Here is a 14,529-nt window from a genome sequence, read left to right as displayed (position 1 = left end):
AAGTGAAGAAATGTTAGGGTTAGGACAGGGGAAATTATCCAGGAAGACAAAACAAACTATCTAGCAGTCATACTGAATCCCTGGCACAGACGAGAGACTTAATTTAATGTGTTTTTATTTTTTCCATTCAATATCCACCCGTGTGTCCTTGAGTAAAATTAAACTCCAAACATCAGCCTATTTACTTTCAGTGAGAAATGTAGGCAAATGTTGCACTTAATAGGGCCCACCAAAAAAAATGTCAGAGCCCAAATACAAACGTTATACAGGCTTTTCATGTTTTTAATGATCTGGTTTGGATAACAAAAAAAACAACATTAAAGCTCTTCTGACTTCTGAGAAAAGAAGACTGTCTGTGCTGTTGGGAATTATAGATAGAAAAAGAGGTCAACGCTGTCTCCCTGCTCCCTGCGCCTACAATATCTGAATGCAATGACGTAATGAAGCTAGGGTTCTGACAGGAAACCACAATTCCCAAGATGCACTGGAATTTACAGTGGCCACTGGACGGGGGAAGGGAAGCTGAGATTGGAGGGAGAAATAGTCAGAAACTGAGGTACTTTTTGAAATGCTTCATATCGTATAATATTGTTGGACAAGCCCCAGCACGCAATGTTTTGTAGCGTTTTTATTCACCCGTAATGACAAAAGCAGATTAATCCGTGTGGAGCTTTCGGATTTGGGCACCGACTCCATCCCCGTTACAGCTCCACAGAGCTACTGCTAGCCCCTTTAGTTAGCCTGACAGCTGGCTTTTCTTCTGCTGGCTTGGTCTTAACTCTTTAATTGCTTACGATACTTGTGACATCAATACTTTATGTGTTTGTGGTGCATTTGGGCTGGCTTGCATGTAATGTGCGTGGACGTGACGTTCTGGGTTTGAAGAGAAGCTGGAGCTGCGTCTTTGTGCCTGCGGGGTTGCTAGCTGACAGACTGCTAGCTTGTTGGTTGCTACAGAGACTGTTGTCTAGCTGTGTCAGAGCGGAAACCTGTCATCTCGTAAAGATGGACTTTTTGTAACATAGTCTTAATATTTGAGTTGTTCTCTGTTATTCCCGAGTTTAACTGTCTAATTTGATGAAGTTTGAAGACATTTAGCTTTGTTTTGCTGTGATTTACTTGGGTTAAAGTAGCCTACTAAGGTAAATATCTTTATAACAAGTTAAAGTCATAAAGTGTTTTTTTATGTGACAGTAAAATAAATAATAATAAATATAAGTATTGTTATAATATATGCCGTATTTTATTGTGTTATTAAATAGGAATGAATATATTTTAAGCATTTTATTTTTAGATCTCGTTTCTTTTGTGTATTCTTTTTAATTTCTTTTAACTAAAAAGATTTTAAAAAAAACTGCATAAATTCAATATATCTTATTCTTATGTATAATACATGTTGATTTCAGACTGGGTTTGCTTTAAAAAAATAAAAGTGATGGTGTAAAAATTAAATTATAATGTATTTAAATTGTAAATTAGTATTATTCAAATTAAGGAACAACACTTGTATATTCATCTTTCTAATAATTCTGTAATCTACAATTTAGTTTGTTCTGCAACAACATGCAACAAAACTGACACAAGGTTTCATATTTGGCAGTGGAGCTAAAAGCTGTATTTCTCTAAATAAACTTTGACATGTTTAACAACATTTTGCACCACAGTGACAAACATCTTTTTTTAACTGTGTAGTTTAACAATTGCTTTTTCTTCTTCTTGTTTTTAGATACATATGACAGCCCCTCCTCAGGACTCTGGCCATACAAGAACTCTATCCATGACCCATGATCTTATTGTACACCTGCACTTCTTGCTTTGGACGTGTGTTACTGTTTCATGTGAAGCTGAAGACATAACAAAGCTTTGGTGCAAGTAAATTAAACTGCAACTGTGCTGGATTTGTCTTGAGTGCCAAAGTAATGATTTGTCTCGTACAAGGAGAGCCGAGCCCTGAGAAGCAATGTCATTGTGCGGCTTCCGTGCATCTCTAATGGGGCTGAGGAGTGAACTCAACAGCCAAGCAGATCTGTGGAGGAGAGGAAGGAGGCAGGTTTCCAGCAAGCTTGTGTGTTGATGGATAGTCGTTTACTGATTTCAACTGTTGTAGACTGATACCTGCACATAAACTCAAGGTTTGACTTTTGAGCAGCTTTAAAACTGGGCTGCCATCAAATTCACAGAATCATCGCTATTGTCCCAAAAAAGAAAAGATGGTTTGTAAGAGGAGCCCCAGTGACAGATTAGAAAAATCCTACTTGTGACTGTGGACGTGGATTTCTCTGTTTATATGAGGAGAGAAGCAAGGAGACTTACAGTCACTCAAAATGTGCTCTACAGACACCATGGTGGCCCTTGCATCAGCTCCTCAGCCCATCTCAGTTTGTGACTACAGAAGCCTTTAGAGGCCAGGATCAGGAACACACTTGCCAGCCAACACCCTCATATGCAATGGAAGAAGACATTGATGTCACAGCCCACACTGAGGTAACACTAGTTCCCCTTTGGCCTTTTAAGTTTCTAATTGGTAATCTCATTTCAGTGTTTTGGTTTACAGCTATCTAACACCATTAAAACAAAGTAACCCCTGCTGTGTGCTTCAGTAAAATGAGACTCGGTGCTGTCTCACCATATTGATGATAACTTTTCCATTCCTGTTTCACTCTGTAGTACAATATTAAACATTTAAACACTCCTTTGTTTAAGCAGTTCTAGCACATGTGTTTAATTTAGGGCCTAAGGTCAACCGTGCTGCCTCTGCTTTAGCTGTAATCTCTGCTCTGACTTGCTTGGGAAGTTGCCATGGTGGCAGCTGACAGGGCACTTCCCTTATCCCCGGCTTGGTTCTCTAGCCGCAACATTACTTCTTCTCCCTGGCCTTTAGCCTTGTGTTTTGCTGCTTTTGTAAACAGTTGGATAAGTATGTCCCCTTTCCTGGCTAGATGCAACCTAACATGGCAGTGATAGTTTCAGTCTTATGTGTGCCAACACAGGAAGCATCTGCATAAGTAAGAAGTTAGTGTTTTCCAAGGCTGCAACTTTAGAGACAGCTGAGTTTTTCTTTTGCTTTTTAGTTGGATTTTAACAAGTTTTAAACAGAACTAATTAAAAAAAAAGATTATGACACGCAGTCATCTTGAAAGAAGTAAAAGCTTCAGTGTTTTACATCCTGTACGTACCTGAAGCATGTGCTCTATGTCTGCTCTCCTTTTAGGGCCTGAACGGTTTGTCCCATGAATGTAAACCATTAGAAGTAATCACCAATGGACACTCTAACCATAAGCCTGTGAGTATAGATAAAAATATATAAATAAATTATATATATATATATAAATATATAGATAAAAATAAACTATTTTTATCCTGACCAGTGTTTTGTTTAGATATTGCTTCTTTAAACGTTTTATATCTAAGGTCATGAATGGACTGATAACAAGTCATGATGTCAAAGACCACACCAATGGCAGTGCACCACTCAGATCCCTGCCGGTAATTTGATTTATTTCTTTGTGTCTTACTTCAGCAAACATTTCACTTCTTGAATTATATTCAATAATATAATTATTTGCTGATTGTCCAGATTTCAGTGCTGAAGCAGAGCTGTCTCCTGCAGACCCTGGCAGCTGGAGGGGACCAGCCTAAGCCTGAAGGTAACAAACACATACTGTCACACAACCTCTCATTTGTCTCACATCCTCTTCCCACAGGAGTTTGTAGTTGTATCTTAGATACCAGGGAGGTGTTAGAGATAAAAAGAAATCTCCCTCAGGAGTTCAGGTTGCATGCGTAGATGATGCACAGGGTCTCCCTCAGGAGTTCAGGTTGCATGCTTAGATGATGCACAGGGTCTCCCTCAGGAGTTCAGGTTGCATGCGTAGATGATGCACAGGGTCTCCCTCAGGAGTTCAGGTTGCCTGCTTGGAGGATGCACAGGGTCTCAGCACAGAGTGATGTAGGTCTGTTAGACAGGAATTTATAACTAGCGATGAACAGAATGGGTATCTTTCATTGTACCGTGATTTGTACCACCAAGATTTGTATTTTTTTTTTAACGTATCTTCACAGAGGAAGATGAGGATTTGGAAAAGGCCAGGCAGGAGTGGGACGCTCTGGAGAACGTTCAACAAGGTGAGATGCATCTCACTGTTTCACCTATCTGCGTCGAAATGATTATTTGATCTTTTGTCCAAGTGTTTGACCTTTTTTGTAATATCGTCCAGCTCTCAGTGAGGATTCAAACCCGACCCCACTCATTTCCTTCAATGAAGCCCTGCAGTTCTTTCAGACCACAGACCTTGGGGACTTGCTGGTAAGGAATTTAGCATGCCGTTAATTTTTATATCAATGCTAATATCATATCAGAGCAGAGTGAGAGGTTTGTTTGTTAAGAAATGGGTCCTAATTTTGTCTCATATGGGGACTTTTTAACCACTGAAAATGAGAGAGATTGGCAAGGACTCTGCTTCAGCATTGTATTGTGAAACAGATGCAGGATGTTATGTTGGGTCATTTGTCAATTAAGTTAAAATTAAAAAAACAAACTAAAGAATGTGTTTGACAGAGGGACATTGTTAATCCACAGTGGCTTCTAAGTGCATGAAAAAGACTTTGTAAAAGCATCATCAGGTCCTAATGCTAAATCCATACAAAAACATAAATATTATTGTAGAACTACAGTAATTGCAGTTATAATGTGTACTCATTATTATATAATTATTCAATCAGATTTTAGATTTCTAGTGGATTTGCTTTATAATTGTATTGTTTGCTAGTCTATCTTTTTCATCCCCATCTCCATCTGTAGAAGAACATCCAGCCAACCATTCGCAGGACCGGTCTGGCTGCCATCACACACTTTCTGTTCGGACCTCCTCGGCTGCACAGAGAGCTCCTGGAGGAGAGGGATCTGGTTTTTGCCATTGCACAGTGTGAGTGTTAGTTTGCTGGGCCTGTTAATGTAATCACAGATGTAAAGCTCACCAGTGTTTCGAAAAGAAGAAAAAAAACATTGATTTTGTTTAACGTTGTCTTTTCTGTGTCTGAATTGTATAGGCCATGTGGACAACAGCCAAACAGTCCACATGCGTGTCCTCCAGACCATTTATAAGAGGCTGATTGGCAGCAGGCTGGACTGTCCTCGCTATGGGGCGCACTGGGAGAACATCGGCTTTCAGGGTAAGACACCTTTTTGCTGTCTTTGCAAAACAGCTCATGATTGGTTTCTCCAAATAAATACAGGAATTAATAGAGCATGATAAATGTTCCTCAAGCCCGATTATTGCCATAGTTAAATCAAAATAATTACACTAGAAAAGAATACCTGTTTCAAGAATTTTTGAGAGTATTGCAAGAAGAAGGATGAACTCTAACTCGTTGCACTGATTTTTCTATTCTGCAGGTACAGATCCAGCCACTGATCTACGTGGCACTGGTTTCCTGGGACTGATGCACACTCTCTACTTCGTGATGGACCCAGAAACTCTACCGCTGGCTAGAGACATCTACAAGTTATCACAACACCCAACACAGGTTTGAATGAGTCATGAAAGAGCAAACATGTGCATGCACGCTTGTGTGAAATTTTTTGGAGATGTATTTTATAGTTTATAGTCGGTTTGGACAACCGAGTCGAGGCTCAGATTTCACTGATCCTTCAAAGAGAAACTGAAGCCCCTCCCTCTCCAGGCATGCTGCTTTCTAGCTGACCTTGACCTCTGTCCTCCCCGCAGAGGGAGCTATGTCAAAAACAAAATGTACCCCCAGGGATTAATAAAGTTGCTACTAGACACGCATGTTTCAGGACGTGTTCTTGTAGTCTTTGTAAGTACTATTCTTGAACCTTAATTTTCTCATGTTTTTTCACTACTTTAGAACTTTCCATTCAGTGTGATGTCCATCAACATGACCCGCATCGCTCTACAAGTACTCAGAGAGGAAGCCCTGTCCAAGTGAGTCACTGATGCACATTTTCTTGAGGTTTCATTTTTAACGTTTCTTCTGCTAACACTCCCCTCTGTCTTCGGTTAAACCAGGGAGTGCAATCGTCGTCAGCAAGTGGTCGGTGTGCTTAATGAGTTCTACGTTGCCACGTATCTGCACCTGTACCAACTGTGGAAGACCCAAAATAAGACCATTGTTGACTCTGGCTTTGTACTAAAAGGTAAAGAAATTCCTCATATCTTGTATGATTTCTAAGCTATTGAAGGTAAAAGTATCCGCCTACAAAAATAAATAATAAGTAAAAACGACACTGCACGTTGCCAAATAAGAGCCCTGCCATTAACTTGTGGTAAATTCAAGTAAATTTTACACACCTGTTTTTGTACAGATAAATGATGAGATGCAGTGCAAACTGTTTGTTCCTGGGACTTTGAAGAAGGTTTTATCATCATAGTAAGCTGTTTCCTGTCAGATCTAGAATCAGAATTAGGTTTACTGCCAAGTTCATGTACACATACAAGGAATTTGACTTTGTGTGTTTGTTCAAAACCATTAACATAGAAGTCAGCTTGGGACGCGATGTAACCTCAATCACCCCCCACAACTACAACAAGCCCACCCCAATAACCCACTACTAATCCTTAGACCGATAAAGTGCCCAAACTCAGTAAATATTGAAGGGGCAGTCCTGCATCACCAGCAGAACCTCTTTCAAAAACTGTTATTGGACTGCACACTAACAACCTAATGTAATATTTGCATATGTGCACACTTTTTGTACCATGCAACACCTGCTGCTATTCAGAAGTTGCTTTTCACAACTTTGATCCATTCCATCCTTGTAATTTATGTGTCATTTATTCACTATTTATTAGTTGTTGTTTTTTGTTACCATTATTGCAGGGACGCCACTCAGAACAAGATTTGTTGTACTTTTTATAATGAAAATAACGTTTATTCTATTCTATTCTTTTCTTAGATACGCTAACCTGGTGCTTGCTTTGGCTTCAAATTTAACAGATAGATGTGAGGATTGTCATCGATCCCAGAGCAAGAAAATTTATTTTCTAAAAAGTCACAGACTTGCTTCAATACATGAGTCACTGGTCTTTGCGTTTGACTCAACAGTCGGATTACAGAAACAGACTTAAAAACAGATTGTCCTCTCGGCATGTGTCCCACATTTTCTGTGTATTCTGACCCTTCAGAAGTGGAGCTGTTTGCCAAAAAGAACCCCAAGCAGATGCTACGCCGACTAGAGGTCTTCCTGAAAGAGAAGCGGGCAGGTGGAATCCCACGTGGGACGTCGCCAGACCCTCAAGCCCAGCAGTCCTCTCCCAGCCTGGGGGAACGAGGGGCCAGAGCTGGGACTGGAAGCAAGGGAAAGGAGATGCACTTCATAGGAGTGTGTGATCTACCGCCAGACATGGAGGGAGAGGCCAGACTCATCTAAGCTAGACTCTTGTATGAGTGTGAATGTGTGTGTGCTAGCAATCCCGTTTGTGAGTATATCTATTACAGTATGTGCGTGTGGCTTACTCTCAGAGAACTAGAACCCCATCAGACCCTGATCCAGGACCTGCTATTTGAACCCATTCAAACACTTCCGCTCCTTCCGCTGATGCTGGGGTGCTGCACTTTGATCAGATTAATCTTAGGGGTCTCTCAGAGTTATATAAGATTTTTTTTTGTTATTCAATGATTTTTTTAAAAATAGAAAATAAAGACCAGATATATATAAAGAGGTTATGCAGGTCAGAAACACAAGATGTCACAAAAACAGCAAGAAAGTGAATGTTTGCACTTTTCTGTGGATTTAGTAGCCAAATCAATTGCTGCCAAATTCTTGTGGTTAAACTTTACCTGCCTAGAAGTCCAAAACATACACACTCTTGTCCCTATGATCTCTCTGTCAGGGTATGTCAGGGTTATAGAAGTGGGAGCATGGCTTGTCCTCTCCTCCTGAGATACAGTTCTTTTATGTGAGAGTGCTAGCGGCTAATAAATGCAAGCTAAGGGCTGCCTTGTCAGACCTCTTGTTAAACGCTCTGTTGATGAGAGAGATATGAACCAGGTTGAAGCTACACAGAAGCAGATTGTCCCTCAGCATGAATAAAAAGCTGCAGATAGAAAACCCTCTGCGAGTGCTGAATATTTTTAGCGCGGTTAAAATTTGCTCATAGAGGCTGTTCTTAAATGTATCAAACAGAAGACTTTAAATGCAGCTTTCTTTGAAGGTCCAATCTCTTGGATTATTCTTTAGATCTTGAATGAAATATAATTTATGTGAAAGATGAATGGGCACTCAGTCCCGATGTGTGGAAGTGTATCCCAAGTGTTGGTGTACCCTTGGTGTCTGATAGATTAGGTGCAGAGCTCCCATGTGATATGGGGGATTATATTTTAAATAATTAAATAAAAATTATTCAGTCTTTTCTGAAGGGGACAGATGTAGTATGCTAATTGATGGATGCCTGGGAGGTGAATTATTACAAAATCACCTCTGAAAATCCTCCATAACTTTTGTCACGTTTAGAGCTGCAGAGACACTTTCAGATCAAAGAGTGTGTATTTGGTTTGGTCCCAGCTAAAGTCTAAGATCTGGTATGAGCTTCCTCTACATTCCGTTATAAAGCATGTGATTGTAATTTCTTTTGACCAGTTCAAAATTTATTCCAGTGTGTGTGTTTGTGTGAAATGAAATGAATGAGCTGGTATTGATGAAGGGTGCCTCTCCTCGGAGATGTATGGTACAGTATGCAATCCCAGCTCCGACTCAATGATAATCAAACGATAGTGCTGTGTGACGATAGAAATCGTTCCTTACTTCAGGGTTTGTGCGCGTGTGCAAGTGAATGTGTTTGTGTGTGAGTGTGTGTGTGCGTGCGTGCGTGCGTGTGTGTGTGTGTGTGACAGGAACTGACTACAGATGGGGTGTTTTCCTCTGCACACAATAAGCCAGCTTTACTAAGTACTTGATCCATCAAGCTGCACAGGCGGTACTTCAGTTATTTTAAAAATGGTACATAACATTTCTGAAGGAAAATATTCTTTGGTTTGCTTTAAACAAAAAAAAAAACATACAGCTGGTTTCAGAATGGGTAGAGCTCCTCAGCAAAGCTGGTTCCTGCTCTGTGCTAATGTGAAACTGTCTCCCATCGTCGTAGTCTCAATCCGTAGCATGTTCAGGTAGCACTAGTACTGTAGCATCTTATAGCCTCCTCCTCTTCGTAAAGCTTGTTGATGTCATGTCTCAGTTACAGTCCGTAGTGTCGATGAGCGCGCAAACTGTTATTGCTATAGCACATTTGTTTCCTATTTGCATTAAGTCTCCTTCAGTAGATACACTTGGGGTGGCGCAGCGTATGTTCTGGAGAGATGTGGGACAGGCTTGAAATGTTTTGATTGAGCTCAGTTTGTCTTCTAAGAAGGTACAAGTGAAAAAGGTGCCTACATCCAGTGGAGCCATATTGAAGGAGAGTGCTGGTTGCTTCCTTTTTTTTTTTTTTCTCTTCTATTTGAGCCACCGTGCCACATTCAACTCCCTCCATTCATGTAACGCAGTAAAGATAGTTGATGTGACCCTTAAAACATGCAGGCCTCATTGATATATACATACAAATACAAACACCCAGGCATGTACATTTTCTGTGATTGCATCTATTCAAACAGTTGTACTCTGCCATCTCCTGTCTCCACCATTACTTCAAAAACGAGCTGGTGTAGTTTAGCCGATTGTTTGCAAGTGTTTTGACTGAACAGAAAAATTTGCACTGTTGTAGATATTTGATAGTATGTGTGATGTGTGCAAGAGGAAACAGGCCATCTTCAATAGCCATAATGTTCATGAACCCCCGCGTCATCAACCAGGCTTCATTAAGTCCCCTCCAGGCTCTTAAAACAAGTTGCACCACAAATATGATCTCACCTTTAGTTTTGTTAAATTTTAAACTGAGGAGCAGTACAGTGTATGTAAATCAGGAAGTTTGTATATAGAGATTTAATGATTGTAACTGTATGATTGTCTGTAGGGCATTATACTGAAACATTGCTTACCTCAAGACTTGAGACAAATCTCTTCTTTCTCTCTCTCCTCTCAGACTCTTTTTATGTTTCCCTCTACCTAGGCCTTCTCTCATACTAATTGGACAAGTTATATAATGTATATCCAACACCTGAAGCACTATGTAAAAGCAAACTAACACAAAAAGCTGGTCAATGTTACGTGTATTCTATTTAAAGACACATTTATAGATTCTATATAGGCCCACTCACGCTCTGATGATGCACATCTGCAGATGAAAAATGTCCTTTTTAAAATGATCCGTAATTGGCTAATGTTTGAAATAAGCTGATTTTCTTGTGGCTTCAGTGATGGTACAGTATACTTTAGCTGTGTTTAAGTGTTTGATGTCCAGGAAAACACTCAGAAACAATCCAATCTTTACAGCTACAGGCACAAATAAACGGTTGAATATATGATTGTAAAGACATAGGCTTGATTAGCAGTCATAAGCTGTGTATGCTTTGATCTTGATATTTATTGGATATCCAAACAAGGCCTGATTTGTCCTCTCATATTACGTAAAAACTCGTATTTTTTGCAGATTGAATAGATCATATTCTAATGTGTTGGTCATCATTTAGAAATCTCCTCAGTTGTGAAACCAGAACCAAGTTTAAAAAAAAAAAAAAAAAAAAAGGACGGGTTCTTGCAGGATGTCGGATGCTCTGAGAGGTGTGGTGTGTAGATCAGCAGCTCGGCAAATACAATCACTTCTCAAGATCCTGCGCTTTATATGAAGGTGTTTTACTGTTGCCGTTGTCGTCAAGTCCCTCAGAGCATTTTATGACTGTACCTTGATTGTAGAAGCCCTATTTTATACTGAGAGTAATTTCAGAATACAGTATGTGCTGTTGTACATTAAATGTATTGTATGGAGAAAGCTAAATAAATGCTGTTTAAAAACGAATGGATCTTTTCTCTGGAGTTACTGAACACTCTATAATAATTGTGCTGATGATTTTAGAACTGTATAACATTTTCATGTGATCTTTACACTTTTGATCACAAAGACAACTTGTGTGGATTGATGTTGATGGAACTGAAACTTCCCCAGACGATACTTCTGTTGTACTATTCAATATTATCTTGAGCTGCAGTTTTTAGGGCAGGAACTAAACTAACTTTTCTAACCGTAGCTTACCTAGCAGATATTTTGTTCCCATTGAAAGATGTTTCATTTTTGGTTTTAAAATGTCCAAAAAAGAAACGATACAAAAATCCAGTTCTTAGAGCCGGATAAGAACGAATGAGAGTTGGCAGAAATCTTCGCAAGCGGGTAAATATTTTACATTCCTTCCAGACTAAACAAATAAAATAGTGTTAAACTTCCATTAACTTAACATGGTTCAGCTGTGAGTGATTCCTTGTACTTGCACTGTGGGCCAATGCATCAATAGTACATTCAGATATCAAGTGCTTTGTATGAATACTGACATTTAAAAACTCATTCAGAAAGATGTTTTGAATATTTCTTCTTTGCAATGGACCTGAAGTTTTCTTGTAGTTTTTCTGTAATGCAGCCACTAGAGTGCACACTTTGACAAATATGAAACTAAAAGGGCCAAGGCTATAAGAAGCCTTGTTTAAGTGTACAGGTGCAATGAAAATTCCAAAAAGACACGCACGCCCCTCAGTGGGTGCTGGATCCAAAAACATGAATAGGTAAGGAAAGCAAAACAAGATCTGCACACCACAAAAATCCCGTTTGAAGGATTTACTAAGTGACATTTTGAGCATGAAGTGTACAGGTGATACATTATTTATAGGGTAGTTCATATATTTAAGTATTGCAAAATATCATTAAGTCAGATACTTCTAGTCTGTTGAGTAAAATGTTAGACTTCCAACTATTTATTTTGATCAGTCTTCAAATCACTTTGAGATTACTTCTTTGAAATTCAAATCTAATATTTATTTATTCATTATTTGGTTGTTTAGTTTTATGTGAACCTCAAAAGTTCCTGTGATCCTTCATCATTTGGCCCGAGAACTTATATTGGCAAGCTGTGTAGACACTCTTGAAAGTCTCAGTAGTGGTTCAAGGCTCCTCAGTCTGCTGCATCTTTTATCAGGGACACATAGAAGTCATTCAACATAAGTCTGATTCTCCTAACTTGCATTGCTATAATACAGGTCAACTGTGGTGCAATGATGAAATGTGTTTACGGTAATCAGAGAAGAGGGATTTTGGTGCTGGGTCAATAAAGTTAGGATGCTTCCAAAGGAATCTTGGCGCTGCATGTTTCTACATCTGTGCTCAATCAGACGTGTGGCTCCGGTCCCACAATGCCAGATGACTGAGTTGTGGTGGACCTGTTGAATCATAGCACACACATACAGGATGGAAACAATATTTTTGCCAATCCTTTATCACTAATCTGAATCTGAAATTGCAGCACCAAGAGCAGTTTTTCATACCTGCTAATACTGTGCTCTGCTGTCTGCGCTATTAACTGCATTCTTAAATGTGCTAGTAGTTTAAGTTGAGTGCAAGGACAAATACAGGTCTGGTCTTCTATCAATACCATTCAGGGGCCAATAAAAGTGTTCATAATGTTATTTACAGACATCAGTTCTGTATCTAATACCCTGCTTGACTGCTTATGCGTCCACATGCCCAGTATGAGAGAAGTAGAAAAGGGCAGGATGGAGTTATACAATTCTGTTTCCATTTGTACCTAGTGAGCCTGCTGGAATACAGCAGTTTTCTCACTCTGTCTCTCCTTCCCTCCCCCAACTCTCCGTCTCTCTTTCTATCTGATGTCATTGTTTCCTCCTCCGTAGATGCTGACGCTCAGCTCAAGGCTGTTTGCTCACAGTCCAAACTTAATCTGACTAATAGGAATTTAAAGACACTTATAAAAGGGATGTCAGATTCACTAAAATCCAAGTCTGCAGTGTGCTTTATCTTGTATGCATTACAATTAAACTAAAGTATGTGTTAGTGCTGAGTGTGGTCTACACAGTTAAATTATAGTGTACAAAACAGCAACACCAAGCTATAAAGAAAGATATTACACATACATCAATCCATTAAACATTCAAATGAAGTAAAAAATGACATCCTCTTAACTGTGAAAAGTATTAGAAATCTAACTTAAATGGAAGTACTTATATCCAAGCCATATCGCCAGTATTATGACTATTGTGCTGAAATATATAGGCCTTCCTAAAGATACTTTAAAAATGAAGACGAAACATAAGATATAATTGCTTTCTTGATAGAAAGTGTAACATTCAACTACCTATAATAAGTAATGATAAACGTCAGCATAATCAAAAAATGCACACATTACAAATTAAAATAGGCTTCGTAGTAGTTTACTTTTTTAAATAACTTGTAGCAACATGTTTAATAATGATTTTCTTACTTTTCCCCAAGAATATAATTTAAATACTTCAGCCAACACAGTTTGCATCATTACTGAGGCAAACAAGACAGTGTAACTTTTAAAATAAGAAGATATAAAGTTAAAGGTTGACTTATAACCAGTGGGACAAAACATACCATTGGCTCTCTCTAGTGCGATAATTACCTTAGCCTTTGTTAAGCTAACGTTAGCTAGCTAATGTTAACGAGCCTTTGCTGAGGATTTCTTGAGCACTCTCTAGCATTTATGATAAATTACTCTTAATATTATATCCTTATTGCAACGTTTATATATTATTAGGATACCTTTAAAAGCTAGCCACTTTGGGCCACAAGGTACATTAAAACAAGCTCGCTTAAGGGCTACGTAGAAGCTAAACTACTTTTTCTTGTGAAAAGTAAACTACTAAGCAAACTAAACATAGATAAAAATGATGTGCATTTTCTGTATTTCAAAGGTTAAAACTCCTATTTTGAAGTGGCCTATGCGGTCGAAGGAATGTTTTGTATTGGAAAGCTTTATCTCCACAATGAAGGTCTCCATTGATAAGGTGAACAAACCAATCAAATAAGTTTCTACAGCTGTCAAGTCAATGAGGAAATTCACCTTTTTTTCAGTGAAATGCGGTAACGCATAAGAATGTCATGACAACAACAAAAATGAATGCAATTTCAAAGAAGCCTACTTTCCTGTGTTATAGAGGGTGGATCCCCTGAGTTTAGAGACCCTTTCCCTTCCATTATACAAATAAGCTTATATCTATAAATAAGATAAAATCCATGTTTTATAATTACATAATTGTTCACATTATTTTCCGTTCTTCTGGCTTTTATCAATGAAGGCCCATGGGTAGAGATTCCTGTCTGTACTTTGGAACAGGCTGGAACAGAAAAGAAAAAGAAGTTTCCAGAGAGCTCCCCTGTGTGTGTGTGTGTCTGTATCCTTGCCAGTTGAAAAGGCCTCTGCTTGACCTTACTGTAGTCTGAATTATCTGCTGCATACTTTGCAGCCTTAGTCATACCCTGCAGCGATTTAATTGCTTGTTGCAATGACGTTTTCTTACAATTAAATTCTCCACAGTGTTTCTTTAAATGCAATATTGAAATACAAGCCTGTGATATATGAACTGAACTGTTTAGCGGGTGTGTTCATTTG

General features: G+C 38.9%; 1 protein-coding gene across 3 annotated transcripts; it reads left to right on the top strand.

The window, feature by feature from the left end:
- Window positions 1-468: 468 nt before the first annotated feature.
- Window positions 469-10,910, top strand: elmod3 (ELMO/CED-12 domain containing 3). 3 transcript variants are annotated; one of them, XM_065964487.1, is made up of 14 exons: window positions 469-556; window positions 1,727-2,046; window positions 2,338-2,484; window positions 3,212-3,283; window positions 3,412-3,486; window positions 3,578-3,647; window positions 4,063-4,125; window positions 4,218-4,306; window positions 4,802-4,925; window positions 5,050-5,172; window positions 5,396-5,526; window positions 5,869-5,945; window positions 6,030-6,157; window positions 7,146-10,910. In XM_065964487.1, exons 3-14 carry the CDS (start codon window positions 2,449-2,451, stop codon window positions 7,388-7,390), a joined length of 1,233 nt encoding a protein of 410 aa, XP_065820559.1. In that variant the 5' UTR covers window positions 469-556; window positions 1,727-2,046; window positions 2,338-2,448; the 3' UTR covers window positions 7,391-10,910. The 3 variants fall into 3 exon arrangements, with proteins under 3 accessions (XP_065820559.1, XP_020488643.1, XP_065820564.1); XM_020632987.3 differs by having other exon boundaries at window positions 1,727-2,484; XM_065964492.1 differs by lacking the exon at window positions 7,146-10,910 and adding an exon at window positions 6,917-7,139 and having other exon boundaries at window positions 1,727-2,484.
- Window positions 10,911-14,529: the final 3,619 nt, after the last annotated feature.

This window comes from Labrus bergylta, chromosome 2, assembly GCF_963930695.1.
Source record: "Labrus bergylta chromosome 2, fLabBer1.1, whole genome shotgun sequence".
Lineage (NCBI taxonomy): Eukaryota > Metazoa > Chordata > Actinopteri > Labriformes > Labridae > Labrus > Labrus bergylta.
The sequence above is the reverse complement of the archived record's forward strand: the minus strand, read 5'-3'. Positions and strand labels throughout refer to the sequence as shown.

What these genes read in the sequence shown, in the direction of transcription:
- elmod3 (XM_065964487.1), top strand. Translation starts at nt 2,449, where the DNA reads ATGGAAGAAGACATTGATGTCACAGCCCACACTGAG. An exon ending in CACCACTCAGATCCCTGCCG is followed by an intron (nt 3,487 to 3,577) that starts GTAATTTGATTT and finishes CTGATTGTCCAG; the next exon opens with ATTTCAGTGCTGAAGCAGAG. An exon ending in CTCTGGCTTTGTACTAAAAG is followed by an intron (nt 6,158 to 7,145) that starts GTAAAGAAATTC and finishes CTGACCCTTCAG; the next exon opens with AAGTGGAGCTGTTTGCCAAA.